General features: G+C 48.4%; 7 protein-coding genes across 7 annotated transcripts; 2 read left to right on the forward strand and 5 right to left on the reverse strand.

Annotated features, from left to right (window-relative positions):
- Positions 1 to 770: 770 nt before the first annotated feature.
- Positions 771 to 3332, reverse strand: N7471_009031 (GH92 family glycosyl hydrolase; the record flags this gene model as incomplete). The annotated part of the gene is made up of 2 exons (XM_057281750.1): positions 771 to 2654; positions 2706 to 3332. 2 exons carry the CDS (start codon positions 3330 to 3332, stop codon positions 771 to 773), a joined length of 2511 nt encoding a protein of 836 aa, XP_057132633.1.
- A 1486-nt stretch (positions 3333 to 4818) lies between these two features.
- Positions 4819 to 5028, forward strand: N7471_009032 (uncharacterized protein; the record flags this gene model as incomplete). The annotated part of the gene is made up of 1 exon (XM_057281751.1): positions 4819 to 5028. One exon carries the CDS (start codon positions 4819 to 4821, stop codon positions 5026 to 5028), a length of 210 nt encoding a protein of 69 aa, XP_057132634.1.
- Positions 5029 to 5842: 814 nt separating this feature from the next.
- On the forward strand, positions 5843 to 6810 carry N7471_009033 (M50 family metallopeptidase; the record flags this gene model as incomplete). Its single annotated transcript, XM_057281752.1, has 4 exons — positions 5843 to 6028; positions 6080 to 6442; positions 6503 to 6547; positions 6601 to 6810. The coding sequence occupies 4 exons, from the start codon at positions 5843 to 5845 to the stop codon at positions 6808 to 6810; spliced, it is 804 nt and encodes a 267-aa protein (XP_057132635.1).
- A 492-nt stretch (positions 6811 to 7302) lies between these two features.
- On the reverse strand, positions 7303 to 7578 carry N7471_009034 (uncharacterized protein; the record flags this gene model as incomplete). Its single annotated transcript, XM_057281753.1, has 1 exon — positions 7303 to 7578. One exon carries the CDS (start codon positions 7576 to 7578, stop codon positions 7303 to 7305), a length of 276 nt encoding a protein of 91 aa, XP_057132636.1.
- Positions 7579 to 7965: 387 nt separating this feature from the next.
- On the reverse strand, positions 7966 to 9699 carry N7471_009035 (carboxylesterase; the record flags this gene model as incomplete). Its single annotated transcript, XM_057281754.1, has 1 exon — positions 7966 to 9699. The coding sequence occupies one exon, from the start codon at positions 9697 to 9699 to the stop codon at positions 7966 to 7968; it is 1734 nt and encodes a 577-aa protein (XP_057132637.1).
- Positions 9700 to 10877: 1178 nt separating this feature from the next.
- On the reverse strand, positions 10878 to 12591 carry N7471_009036 (D-aminopeptidase; the record flags this gene model as incomplete). The annotated part of the gene is made up of 2 exons (XM_057281755.1): positions 10878 to 12174; positions 12227 to 12591. The coding sequence occupies 2 exons, from the start codon at positions 12589 to 12591 to the stop codon at positions 10878 to 10880; spliced, it is 1662 nt and encodes a 553-aa protein (XP_057132638.1).
- Positions 12592 to 13314: 723 nt separating this feature from the next.
- Positions 13315 to 14466, reverse strand: N7471_009037 (endo-1,4-beta-xylanase; the record flags this gene model as incomplete). Its single annotated transcript, XM_057281756.1, has 1 exon — positions 13315 to 14466. One exon carries the CDS (start codon positions 14464 to 14466, stop codon positions 13315 to 13317), a length of 1152 nt encoding a protein of 383 aa, XP_057132639.1.
- Positions 14467 to 14762: the final 296 nt, after the last annotated feature.

Here is a 14762-nt window from a genome sequence, read left to right on the forward strand (position 1 = left end):
GGAGAAAGTTAAAGGGAATGAGATTCTTCGTGAAACACATGGCGCGACATCGCCATATACATATACTGTTGTTCAACTCGGACCCCCCCCACAATAACTGGGGCGCGGTCAGGGGTGCGGCAGGCCTCATCGGAAACTACTATGATGATGTGATAAGACGGAATGTCCGAAGGGAATTCTGGCCCTTGTGGCGTTCAAGTTAAATTCTAGCTTCGGTTAGTATTGCCCTGATGCGCGCTCTAGTCCTTGTTGGGAATTGTGCATGCTAACTTCCAGCGGACATCATGGGAATATGCTATCGCTAGGTTTCAATGAGAAAGCGTTGGAGTAATTTGCGACCAGTTAGAAACTTGATGGGGTTGAACTCTATCAATGGCCAAGGAATTGTGTGTTCATTGCGAGGCGGCATGTACTATGGCGCAATACTTTGCAACAGATCATGAGAATGAGGTGATGCAAAATCAATGAGGGGTTGGGAAAATCATTGGCAGCTCCAATTATACATTTGAATAAAACGCAAAGCGACATGGGTATGCTGAAGGATCAAGCTAGCAGGGAATTTGTGGCGATTGATGAATCCCGCAGCAAGCGAATGGATATAAGTAGGAAATCGATCTTGGAACAAAGTACTAGACCGACAGATTCTTACCCAAGATCTATCGCAACATAAGCCGACCGTTTAATTGGTTCGAATCCATGATAGCCATCTCCAGTTGGACTCTTCAGTCTTGGTCCCATTTCTCGGGTTCTTTTTGGATGTACTCCTAGTATCAAGTTTCCCATAAGGGGCGACTTCCCCAGGAAGTGGGCGTAGCACTCATCTCAAACTCGATTCTTGCGGCATGCACAAGCTGGCTGTGCTTCAAAATCGCGTCATTGATACGCTTCCCATCAACCTTCAAACCGGCAACATACGGCTTCGTGGATGCCCCCGGAGCGCTAATTTCAAGCCTCTTCCCTCTGCCATTGGTAACTCCGCCTGTGCTTGCGCCACTAGGCAATTGGATGAAAACCTCCTCAAAGAACGGTGTCCCGATAACATATTCATCACTGGCAGGGTTGACGGGATAGAATCCCAACGCGGAGAAGACATACCAAGCACTCATCTGTCCCAAGTCCTCATTTCCACTCAGTCCCCCACTGGTCGCGTTGTAGTTCTGCCAAGCAATGTCCCTGATTATCTCAGCTGCTTGGTTGGGATAACCGAGAGCAGAATACAAATACGGTACATGGTGACTTGGTTCGTTGGTATGGTCATTGTGACCACCTTGGAAATGTGCATCCAACTTATCGCGGAAGGCTTGACGGTTACCAAAAAGTCCAGCCAGTCCTTTCACGTCATGCATCACATCAAACGTGTAGATCCAGTCATCACCTTCGGTCCATCCAAAGGTGTTCTTAGCCCAGGTCCCGTTCGCGTTGCGGGACTGCATAAACTGAGTTTCGTTGTTCCAAAGGTACGCGTAGTTTCCGCTTCGCTTCTTGAGGGCTTCCACGGTGGCATTGCCCTCTCCCGCATGGACAGCAACAATTGAACAGGCGTAATCATTGAATGCATAGTCCAATGTGCGGCTACCGGCCTCAGCCCAGCCGTCATTGGACACCCAGCCCTGCTTCATGTATGATGTGAGTCCGGCGCGGGCTTCATATGAAGTGCCGGGCTCACGGTCATAGTACAGAGTATCAGTATCGTGATCAGGCGGAGTATATGCATCCTTCTTGACGGCTTCCCAAGCCATGTGAATATCGAAGCCCCTAAATCCTCGCTCTAGAGCGTTGGCAAGGACGACATCTGCATTCGTGGCGATCATAGTATTTGTCTCGACCAAGTTGGCCCACATCGGCAGCCAACCGGACCAATCAAAAATGCGTAGCAAGGAGCGCATCATACTGTTGACACGCTCCGGCGCGAAGAGAGTCAAGAGAGAGTGCTCGGCTCTGTATGTATCCCAGATTGACCACGACTGGTAGTATGAGTCGTTCTCAGTATGGACACTATCGGTGTAGCCCGAGTAGAAAACGCGCGGTGCACCATCCTGATTTGATGTTGGCTCGGAGAAGTCGTTTGGATACTGGAGCGCATGGAACAGGCCGGTATACCAGATAGTGCGGGGGTCGCTATGCGTATCGGTCTTGTTGATGCCCCTGATGGATACCCTACCCAACTTCTCAAGCCAGGCTGACTTCACTTTCTCAACGGTATCTTCGAATGTGTGCTCATCTGGAGTCTGGATTTCGAGGTTCTTTCTTGCCTGTGCAACGCTGACATACGAAACACCAGTGCGCACTTCGACGCGGGATGTCGAGTTAGCAAATTTCACATATGCACCAGTGAAATTCCCGTGTCGCTGAACTTCATCTTTTATGACTGAGCCTCCATTAGCCACACCAAATTCAGTAAATGGCTCAGAAAAGCGAGATACAAAGTAGCCCTTGAACGACGATGCTTTGTTCGGTCCGAGGAGGTATTCCTGACGCTCAGTGTTATAACCGTATATCTCCCGACTCTTCACATTAATATGAACTTCGCCTATCCAGTTGCGACGAGAAGCTTGAAGGAATACCCAAGGTTGGCCTTCGCCATCCACATTGGTAGGGCTGTGTTGGAAGTCAAATCGAAGATGGCCAACATGAGAATCTGCCGACATGGCAACCTGAAACCCATGAGCAAGCATTCACGGGGATCACAAAAAGAGTAGAAATACCTGGATCGACTGCTGATACTGATCACCATCTCCACTACGGAGCACAGACTCGGTGTGCCTTTTTCGTGTCCGCCCGTTGGCACCCTCCTTCACCTCATCCGGCACGGAACCCGTACCACCAGGAACAGGCCCATCACCTACAGCCTCGGCTGTCGCATTCCAGTCACGGTCCAAAAGTTGAGCAGCATCAACAAAGACCTCATAGACATATGGTGTACTCCTCTCGTCCTTCTTCCGGAACTGCAATCCCCGGTTCTGAAACAGCGGCTGAACTTCGCCAATTCCTGGTGTCAGTACAACCTGACCGGATTCGCCCATCCAAATAGCCGGCTGGTGCGTGGCTTGGAATCCATGGATGAGACGGTCGCTGTCGCCGTATGGAACTTGCGAGATGAAGTTCTCGCGGGTCTGCGGTGTCCAACGGGTCATGCCAAAGGGAGGGCTGACGGAGGGGATCATGCCGCCATTGCCATTTTGTGATGTTCCGTAGGTGCCAATGAGGGGGTTGACAAATTGGAGGACACCGGCATTCTCGTGGTAGGTTGTGTCTGTCTTTGTCTCTTTTGTTGGCTGGGAGTATGCACCGCCTGCAAGTCCTGCTAGGAGGACTGTGATCACGCCGAGCATGGTGATTGAGGAACGTTGGTAGGAGACAAGTTCTCCCCACATTGCACGGATCCCACTTCAGAGATCTGAGGCCTGAAAGTTGACTTGTCTATCGTGCAATGGTGAAGTTGACAATCCCAACCTCCTAAATGCGGGGTTCACTGGAAGGTAGTAGCGACATTCCTTTTCCATTGAATGTTTTTTTTTTTGAAGAACAACTATTTTTTAGACAACTATATCCCCTGGTTATTCATAGAAGGGTCCTCTGTACGATTTCCACTTTTTACCGTGTTCGTATATTGCACATATTAGAGTACTCCGTGTTATTATTTTCGGACATTATAACATTGACGGAGAATATCTGAAAAAGGACATTTGGTAAGACATCTAAAAAGATCATCAAAGTCCTTTTTACATATAAAGTCCCTTAAATGATCTTGAGCCCGATAAATCACATAAAACTTCTACCTAGGTACCTACGTACCTAGGTAGGTACGTCATTACCGGGGCAACCTTGGGCATCTGGTGGGGCACGGGCCGAGACCAGACAAGCAAAGCCCCACTCATTTTTTCGACCTTCACATCACTGTTTCAACAACTCAGTTGTCTCTTCAACTTTTGCGAGCGCGGAGCCTGCATAGAGCGCTCGTGTCTTGCCACTATTGAGCCACAATTTCGGCAAAGCAAACCCATCAGTACAGAACGATCGCGCCTCCCTCCGCCTGTATGCGATAGTGGGATTCATATGCTGAAGGCGCCTTCGACCTTTTCCAACAAACACCTATTATCCACGAGGTGGCTATCTACAATAAAAACAGGTCATGTCCCGTCGTAATAAACTAGGTCTCTCTAGAATTCGTGCGAAACGTACACGACCCAGTGATGAAAGCACTTGGGCCACTCCCAAACATGTTTCCCATGAGATTCGCAGATATCTAAGCAGTTATGCAAACAATATTGTTCAGTTTATTTTCGTTTTGTCAAGAGCGTATACCTAGGTACCTGACAGTGGTTATTTGATTGGGGAAATGAAGACGCCATGGACATGTCGTTCCTGATGCGCACTTGCAACTAAGTCGACCGAATACCTCTTATTATATTTAACCTCTAATTGGTATGCCTTTACTTATATTTTGCTTTTATTATTATGAAAACTAATAATGACTGGCTTAGAAGAAGTGGCAGTCTCGAGTTGAGTAGATGGTGTTTCGCTGGGGTGGGGACGGTCATCATGGTACATTCTATGGTAGGGCGCCATGGTGGATATCGAACGTGTGGAGATGAGCGGAAAGGGGAGTTAATAACTTGATCTTCAACAGGAAAAAGCTTGCTACTTAAAGAGGAAGGTTGACATGGACTAGCTGATTCAGTAAGCTTTGATCATAAAGACCTTTCGTGAAGTGAATTCAATCATGAATCTGCTATCTAAAAGCAAAGAGAAAGAAAGAAAGTGAATCAAAATGCAGAGTATCTCACATAATATGAGCAGCAAACGGGTAATCAGACCATGTACTATCCCGGGATCACAACTTTTGATTCATGGAAACAGTGGCCAGATACGCCTAAGCTGATGGCCAACTCGCTGGAAGTCCTTTTGATTGATCTCGTGGCGGGAAGCGACTTCAGTGAGTTTGTGATATTTGCTTGGGTTCACCACCTCGCGTACCAGGTTCCAGTGCCGTGCCTGGCAGACAAAGGCGGCAACTTTGAAAGATGACCATCGCGACGTGTATTTTGCCAACATGTACATGTAGATCGGGCTGGAGTGGAGGCCGGATAAGAAGGATTCCGTGTTGGAAACCCATCGTATTGGGCCCGGGTGATTGAGAAAAGAATATCTGAGGTCTCAGTAAGCTTTTGCCAACTTGTCTCTGCATGTTGACGCTCGCATAGTTCTTCTCGGAGTCGGTCTCGATGCCATGAGACGCACGACTGCCGTGGAAGATTCAACATCGTGAACCACCATCTTAATCTTGTACGCCCGAGGGACCTAATTTTGTCTTCGTATTTGGTGCAAAGCTGAGTGTCAAGCAAGACCGGTGGTTGAGATTGAATTGTGGGTGAATAGATAAAGAGCAGTCAAAAATGCAAGGTGTGTTTGTTAACATTTAACAGACTGAACGCAGCCTCACCACTTCACTATATATAACTCAGGACAGTTGGCAGGTACAACCCTCTTACATTGCATTTTCAGGTGATTGTATCTTTTATGTGAATCATATATCATATTAAATTCAGCAACTGCGAATGCGTTTGTAAAGAATAGCATATTTGATATTTTGATAGACGGTAGATGAAACCCTTCAGCCTAAAAGGCCAAGCCGCTAAAAATAGCCAAGGAAGATCAGCCACACAACAGCCACAAAATCAACAAGTGGCATGCGCGTCCCTATAGGGACGCGCGGATGATCTTTTTCCAGGGCTAATAATAGTTTACCATTAAATAATAACCTGCACTTCCGCTTCCTCAGCCATTTCAAACATCTGCATTTTTCCATTTCTCGATTTTCCGAGTCTGCTTATCGCTCATCATGCCAGCCTTATATGCAGCGCTAGCCCAAAGCGCGGTGGAAACGGCCCCGCACCAACTGGCCCGGCGTGGCCTGAGTGTCAACCACACCCAAGCCGTCACCTTAGGGGTGATGGCAGCCTATGTGGTGGTCATCGCGCTACTATGGAATCTACCATATGTCCGCTGGGTACTATGGCCCTTCAAGGTAAATACTCCTCGCCCTGTATTGACAGACTGCGACTAACTCCTTCGATAGATGCTGGTGATTGCCTTCCATGAATTCGGCCATGCGATTACTGCCTGCTGTACCGGTGGAAAAGTCAAGTCTATCTCGCTGGATCCGCATGAAGGTGGTGTCACCCACATGCAGGGCGGTATGAGTGCCATCACTCTGCCTGCCGGGTACCTGGGGTCGTCGATTATCGGCGCTCTGTTGATCTTCGCTGGATTCAATATTGTCGCCAGCAAGGTTGCCAGCATTATCCTCGGTGTCTGCTTTCTGCTTACCCTTTGGTGGGCACGGAGAGACTGGTTGACTATCGTGACTGTGCTTCTTGCGGTCGGGTTGTTGGTGGCATGCTGGTTCATTGCCCATGGTGAAGCCTTGCGCTGGGTCGTGGTATGTCTGATATTTTGATTCGTCCCGTTGCCGACTTATACTAATTTCGTTTCCCTACAGCTGTTCATTGGTGTCATGTCTGCTTTGTATAGTGTCTGGGATATTGTAAGTACCAGTTACACTCTGTTGATTTATGTCGCTAATAACCTGTGCTCTAGTGCGACGATCTCATCCTTCGCAAAGTAAACAGCTCTGATGCTAGTGTATTTGCGAAGAGGTACGGTGGATCTTCCCAGTGCTGGGGAGTCATCTGGTCTCTCATTTCTCTTGCTTTTATGGCTATTGGCATCATCGGTGGGATCGCAGCATTCCCCCAGTCATTCAGCCAACAACAGTCCGATTCCGAGAAATTTATTTCGACTCGCTAGTGACACTTGCAAGGTTGCTTTGGGACATCACAGACTGAGAATAATGATTTTTAATGAGATATGATAGTGCGTTAGGGCATATTCCCACATGAATAGGTTAGGAATCCAGTTTCCAATTACTCTACCCATATACTATGATTTTAAACAGATGGACACTTAATTTTGATGGGCAATCATGTTATTGTGGATGGCCCTGTGCTGTGAGGGTGATCTGTTATTGCCGAATAGCAGGTTTGTTCTTAGATGACCATGGCTGTGGCTACCAATACGTCAAGACAGCAACACCTCCTATCTCGAGGGAATAAACATTTTAAGGTTCTTGGTCTGTCTCCACGTAATCAAATTAGCTCTACCCGGTTCCTTCCTTCCCCAGCTCGATCACTTGAATCACTTTTCTCAACCTGGCACTTCTCTCCATCTGACACTTCTCCCAGCTCGATCACCTGGATTCCATCTCTCAACTTTACCACTTTCTACTATACTGTCAGGATGTCAGCTACAAGATGGTTTCTGAAGCCCGGTCGCGGCGGCACCCCCGGCGTACCGGGGGGACGCTGAAACCATCCAATTGCCCCCACTAAACTCCTCAGCACCAGTCCGCACGCAGTTGATCCGACCAGACGCCCGTGAAGGCGCTGGCAGGCTGCGGAATGTGGCCCTCAGATGAAGGGTCCAGACCCCGTGGACAACGCCGGCAAACGGCGGATCCCACGGGGCGGCTCCCTCCAGGAATCTGAGTTTCGGGTATGGCCAGCGGCCAGCGGCCATCGATCCAAAGACCCCAACGGTGCCGGGGGCCTTTAGGCCCCTGGGCTTCTGTCACCACAGGGGAGGCACCAGGAGTCCAGCGCGGCGAGGGCCCCCCATAAGAACCAGCCCGCGCGTCACAATGAAGTCCCACTACGCGGGGAGGAGGTTATGGGGGGGGGGGGGGGGGGGGGGATCAGGCGTTGCTGGGTCCCGGTAACACCACTGCGGTGGGTGATCTCCCCCAGCTCTGAGGTGCGGCGCGAGGCAGCAACCATCAGAACCGGAGTCGTCTCATAGAATAGATATAGTTATGTTCAAAGTTTATGCACACTAATAACTGAATATAATGATCTCTAAGCCTTCTTCATGCTGATGTTGACAACACAGGAGTTATAACACTACCCATCAGACTGCCATCTCTCGAAGTACTTCTGCAGAGTTCCAGAAGTCACATCTCCTAGCCAGTTCTTCATAGAAATTCTTGCCATGCCCAATTGCTTCAGCACCTTCGTTAGGGCCGCCGAGGACTCGAAGGTTATATTGACCCTGCGAACTTTGATTCATGGCGTCGTACCAGTTGAATATTGTCCCATGTCTTCCAGAAGGTTCTCCAAAAGCAGCGAAGGAAGCCCAGCTGCTGCTCATTTCTGTGGACAGCTTTCGATCCGCTGGTGAGGCCAGGAAAGAGTATCTGGTGTTCGCCAGATTAAAGACATAGGGAATATCACTGAAATGTGGAACGCCGAGATAGGGGGTCCCCGCCTCGGCGAACAGTGGAGCAAATAGGGTCTGATTCAAAACGTAGAGATAGTTCGAGGTCTTCTCGTCTGAGTATTTATGATTCATTCGCACCATATGCAGACTTGGGCAAGCATCCTGTGCATCTCGAATCATTCGGCTTGCACGGAAATACTGAGCCGAAATATTCTTGGCAGGCATGCCAGAGAAAGATGTAACAGGGTATAGAGAAAGAACCCTCTGAACATTCCTTTCTGAAAAGGCTGGAAACTGAGAGTAAATGAACTCAACAAGATCTGTGGTTGAGTTAAGCGTGGTTGGCGTAAAAAATGACTGATCGTCTTCAGTCCAGCCAGCGATAATGTCAATATCACGGGCAAATCGACCACTGGTTAAGAGTGTTGAAGGGCTGTCAGGAATAAAGGTCGACGGAGAGGTCGGTATAAAGGCATCGAACCCAGAACTTGTCACGCTGAACTCATATTCTACCGCAGCTGAGAGCAGTATGTTAAGCGGCAGCTTTCGCAGGCAAGCAAACTCGGCCTCACTGGCTGAGGATGTGCAGTTGACTTTCTTTATAAGCTCACCTGTACGCACTGCAGATATATTGCTGGCAGTGCCTAAGTCTGAAGCGGGGCTGCCTGATTGCATGATGGCCCTTTTGAATGGGGTCTTCTGAATATCACCGCCATATGCGGTTATCTGAAGGCCAACTCCAGTAGCTCCATCACTCTCTCCAAAGATAGTGACATTATCAGGGTCACCACCGAAAGCCGAAATGTGCTGCTGCACCCAAGAGAGACCGAGTCGCTGGTCAAGGAGGCCCACATTAAGAGAGTCCGTTGCGTTCAAAGCGGGTGAAGCAGCAAAGCCAAATACGCCGACGCGGTAGTTCATAGCCACATAAACCACAGGGAAACCCCGTTGAACGGCGTTGGAGATCAAGGGGCCTGGCTCGTATATTGAATCATAAATTTGGCCGATGGAATCTCCACCACCATAGATGTATGCCATAACAGGAAGCTTGGATGTACTTGATGTATTGGCTGGTCGATCGACACGTAGAGTGAGGCAGTCTTCTGAAATGTGTGTAACATTGTCAAAAAGCTCAAGTCCTTGGAGGGGAACTTTTTGCTGGGGGCAAGCTGCACCAGGCCGAGTGGCATTTATCACTGAGCCGTACGGATAGCTGTATGGTTCGGGGGGGGCAAAACGATTGCTGCCACCGGTATCCTTTGCGAAGCGTATGTTGAGGAACGACTCGATATTGCCGGCAGATGCTCCGTGAATGCGGACTTGATTGTCCAATTCAACGATGGCATGCTTTTTGTTAAGAGGACTTCCGTGGCTGCAAGCTGAAAGTAGAGAGAGAAAAATAATAGCGACAGTTGTAAGCGCCATGGTTTAGGGACAGGATACTCGGTAGTTTGGCTGTTTTCAGATTCTGAAGAAATTGAGAAGCATTCTCCAATGAAGGTTACGGCGATTTATATACGTTGGACCAGAAGCCAGGGCGCTGCCTGATAGTGTTCTTTCGCAACTAGAACTGAAATAAGATGATTTAGATACGCACTAAACCGAAAAGAGCAATCGTCGCGAAAGATCCTCAAAACATGGGAGGCCTAACCTAAGGTTGGCCTTTTGGCCCCACACGCCAGCCCAATACAGTAAAACCTATTTATAGTTAACGATATATTCTAGACAGAGCAAAAATATCGTTATATCCAGGTAATCGTTAAATCAAGGTGCCATAGATTAAATATATATTTCTGGTTTATATACAAATTTAGGCACTAGAAAAGCTCTCCTAATACCGCCCTGCTTCTGCCCTCCTATTTTCCTTACTTCAATTAGGCCTCTCCAGAACCCAATTGGACCCGGACCCAACCTAGTCCAAGGTTTGGCCCCAAGCTAGGTTTTAGGTTATACGAGGTATTTGGTGGAAAGATTCGTGCAATTACTTTTAGGTGTGACCGTCATATTCAATGATGGCTTTGTGGCGTGCTTCGAGAACGCCATGTCGATCGCATGAGTCAATTTCAGGAGTTCCATCAGCACCACGCTTACGTTTGCCCCGCTGGTGAGACTTTTGCGCTTTCGTCAGTTCCGAGGTCGTCTCCTCAATCCCTCTGCCTTTCTGCTGGGGTTCCTCGCTGTCGGAAATGTTCTTTGGGCGATTTTCATGTGGGCGAGACAAGCTCGGCTCGTGTTGGCAGCGCGCTTCGGAATATACGGCATGGTGGGGTGCGAGGGCATCAATGAGATCTGATACACGGGCAATCCAGGATAGAGCTTTAGTTTGAACGTAAGAGAAAGCTCCAAGCGTATCAACCAACACTGCCATGGATGCACCGACGTAGCTTTTCATATTCATTATAGGCTAAGGCTTCTGGTTTAACGGCTAGGACTAGCGTAGGCGTGCAGGCAGGCCAGAAACATAGATTATTTGATATACAACCAGACGTGCAATCCTATGCCTATCCGATCAACATAGTGAACAGATCTTTGTCACACGACCAACATAAGCTGAAAATCATCACCAGCTAGTAGTGCCTTTGTGCCCCGGTATCGTGTCTAACTTATTCGAGAGCATCACTGCATCGTCTAAACCATATCATCTCCTTAATAACAGGCTCTAGATCCAATCCCATCACCAGAGCTTTACCAGCTCCAAAAACAAAGTTCGCATTGACCAGACTGTCTGTAAGCTCCAGACTGTCCTTCAAATAGGCAATACACTCGGCCTGATTCTTGAAATCATCGAACGTCATAGTGAAACCCATCGAGCGATCTGTAGCGTCGATAAAAAGCCGCCCGTCTTTTATTAGAACAGTCAGGTTGTGATAACCTGCGTTCCAATAGCTCCCCACATAGGCTTCTAGAGACATTCCCTGAGGAAAATTTTTGCTGTCATTTTTCGGCCTTTCTCCCTGCTGTTGCCCGAATCTCCGTGGCGTTCCTTTGTCCTTTTCTTTCTTGTTCTTCCTCATTTCAGCCGTGTCATTCTGTTGTATAGATTGCGATTCCGATTGCTCCTTGGATTGCCCCAATCGCTCATCTTTCAGCAGGAAATCTTTCTGATACTTGGGCTTTATTTGGTTCTGGAGGCTTCTCGGCTCCTTATGTTTTGGACCAATGGCCATTTGTAACAGACGGTCTTCAAATGAAATTCCAAGCACCTCGTCCATCAGCGTTCTCATAATCGTCGTGGCTGCCGAACCAGCTCCGGTGGAATTTCCCATGACCACAGCACCAAATTTCTGGTCAGGCATAAATATGAAACGACTCGAAAATCCCGGAATATTACCATCATGTCCAATGACCATGTTCCCACGATAGAAATATAGCTCCATACCAGCCGTGTAGTTAGCGGGGGTAGTATGGGCCTTCAATCTCCTTGCATTCGGGTTCACAATCGAGCGCATCTTTGTAAGTCCCTGGTAAACCTTATCGTTGATCGGGTCTTCATGATGAAGCAAAGCTTTCACCCATTTGATGAAATCGTTAACACTCGAAATGATGGAGCCTGCACCCTGACCTTCAGGACATTCCTGCGGATCGAAGCCGCGCCACTCATTGTTTTCCCAGATGTAGCCCTTTGCCATTCGACTCCGCCAACCCTTAGCATGAGCACTTGAGGGCTGCAGGGTGGTTGATTTCATATTGAGTGGCGCGAAGATTCGTTCTTCTAGAAATTCGGAGAAGCTTTGTTTTGATATTTCCTCAACGAGATGTGAAGCCACAGTGTACATCTGGTTGCAGTACAGATATCGTGAGCGCACAGGGGCGGCAGCTTTGAGGTTTCGGAGGTTTCTTGTGATGGACTTGGCGTTATCGGGATGGATTGCGCTCGGTCCCATGCAGGAACTGTCATGGCTGTTCGAGCAATTAGATATTGCTGGAGTTCTTAAAAAATACAATCTTTCACCTAGCCATGCCAGTTCTGTGACTGAGAACATCTTCGACAGTGATACTATCAGTATACATCTTTTCTTGCATGACAAAGTCGTCTGGCAGGAGATCCGACATAAGCGCTTCGTATTGCACTTCAGGGTGTTTCTTGTCATCCACGAGCAAGGCCACGGAGGCAGCAGTCAGGGACTTTGAGGATGAGGCGATGTCAAACAGTGTATCCCCAGTGCAAGGTATGTTGTCTTCGCAACTCGCCACACCGTAACCTCCGGAGGCAATATCATTATTGTGAACGACAGCAATTGACAGACCGGGAATTTTGTACTGGTGTAGCAAGTCGGCTACAAATGACGTGAATTTGTTTGAATCTAGGAGTTCCATCTTACCAGAACCTTCAGGATATGTTTCGTTGATCGTGGCGAGCGAGCCAGCCTTGCGAGAGACAGGTGCGAGCGCGGGGATCCCTGCAAGTTTGCCAAGTTTTATTGGACCTTTAAGATCACTTTCAGGGAGCTTTCTTCGTAAAAATATTTCTCCGATGGAAGTGTGCCCTGAAACGTAGGCAACGAGAAGATGTCGGTATAGGCCGTATTGTCAAAATATAGGGGTCCAATCAATGGTGTTCAAAACTCTGTATTTCTGTATCGACGTTCCTAGCAATTTATAACGTATTTCACATGCGAGCGGCCCTACAAGCGAGTGGCCACCCCAAAAACAACAGCTTGATATCTCAACAACCACATTATTATTCCATTTCATTACTTGTCGATAGCAATTGATAAGAATCATTAATACTATATATCAATCTCAAGAAAATCAAAATGGTGCATTATCATAGCATTGAAAATTACGTTGCAAAAAGTTTGGAATATCAACGGATATATATCGGAATCACAAAGTCATAAAATTTCCTTAAAAGTCCCTAAAGAGGCTAGGTATCACCTAGAAAGCAGGAAGCTATAAGGAGAAGTCCCTATAACCAATATTGTTGAGCTGTCAAGTTGTAATATGTTTTTTTCGAACATGCTTACGGTCAATCTCGCAGGGCTGTGACTCCAGACTTGTAAAGTGCAATCTCTGGTGGCTAGATGGCCCTCAAGCTCCTCAGGAACGGTTGACGAAGTTGGTGAGAGCAGCGTGAGTGGCGTAAAACTCACTCTTGGGCTTGTAGCACTGGTCGAACATCAATGGCTTCGCGCCCTGCACCCAGGTGTAAGCGTGCTTATCTGTAAAGCCCCAGAAGCTAATGTCGGTGATTCCTGCGTCGAGAGCCTCGCTGACGACGGCGCCGTAAATATCGGTCTCGACCGCGTTGTCGAGCGTGTGAACATCCATTTCAGCGATTGCCACCTCCAATCCGAGCGCCTTGTAGGAGTTGACCATCTCCATGATCACGCCTGGTTTCGGGGCTACTTCAGTGATGTGCATCTGCAGGGCGATTCCATCAATTGGGACGCCCTTTGCCACAAACCTGGAGACCAGGTTGTAGAGTTCCTGGCGCTTGCCGGGAAGTGACTCGACGAGATTTTCGTTGATGAATAGCTTGGCGTTTGGGGCTGCTGCTCGGGCGATGCGGAAGGCATCTGCAATGTAGCCGGGTCCAAGAACTTGATAGAAAGTATTGTTGTTCAGGCCGCCTCCCTGGGTTTTCAGGGCTTCGGTGACCACGTCCCACCGATCTATCTTGCCGTCGTATCGATGCATGATCGCCTCAAAGTGAGTCTTCATCGCAGTATGAAAGGCCGTAGGGTGAGTGATGTTGAGCAGGAAATCAGGGTTACAGCAGCTCGAGATGAGCCCGTGTCCCTTGACCACCATGTTGTTGTCTTCCGCGAATTTCACGAGGCGATCGATCGTATCCCAGTTGTAGTGCCCTTTGGTAGGGTTAATGAACGACCATTTCATCTCATTTTCGGGAGAGAGGCTATTGAATTGATTGGCAAGGACAGCGGCGAACTCCGGATCATTGAGATACATCGGATTGATCGCTCCAGACCCGATAAGAATATCCTTCTTGCTTGCCTCGTTCCTCAGCGGTGTGGTACCAGTGCTCGGAAACGCGTAGACTCCTTCAGCAGCAACGATGAGCGCGGTGATGATTGTTGTGGCAAAGGTCTTCATGATTTTGTCTGGCGATGTATTCTCTGTCTCTTTGGTACTCAACTGTTTGTGAATTGTCAAGACTGTCGTGGCAGATCCAACGGCTTTATAGCTGGGGAAATGTTGACCAGGCAATGACATAACGACGGGACACATCGTGGGCTGATGCCTACCGCGGTGTCAGAGCAGGGTACGAACAAGCTAGTTCTATACGTAAACGAGTTCGTCCCTGGTTTAAGGAACCACTTAACTCCAACGCCCAGTGCATACAATAGGTGAAGAAGCGCGGCAGTGCGGGAGCCGCCTACGCCGATGCCGAAACGTATACGATTCCGGGATCTACGAGCAGACCCACTCGCCATTGATAGGAGGTTAAACCGACTAGGGATTGTTCTTATTCGTAAATCTTCTAGCCGGTGGCGGTGGATCGCCGAGGTAATTAAACGGACAGA

Source organism: Penicillium samsonianum, assembly GCF_028829775.1.
Source record: "Penicillium samsonianum strain IBT 33392 chromosome Unknown utg000005l_segment0_segment0, whole genome shotgun sequence".
NCBI classification, from domain to species: Eukaryota; Fungi; Ascomycota; class Eurotiomycetes; order Eurotiales; family Aspergillaceae; genus Penicillium; species Penicillium samsonianum.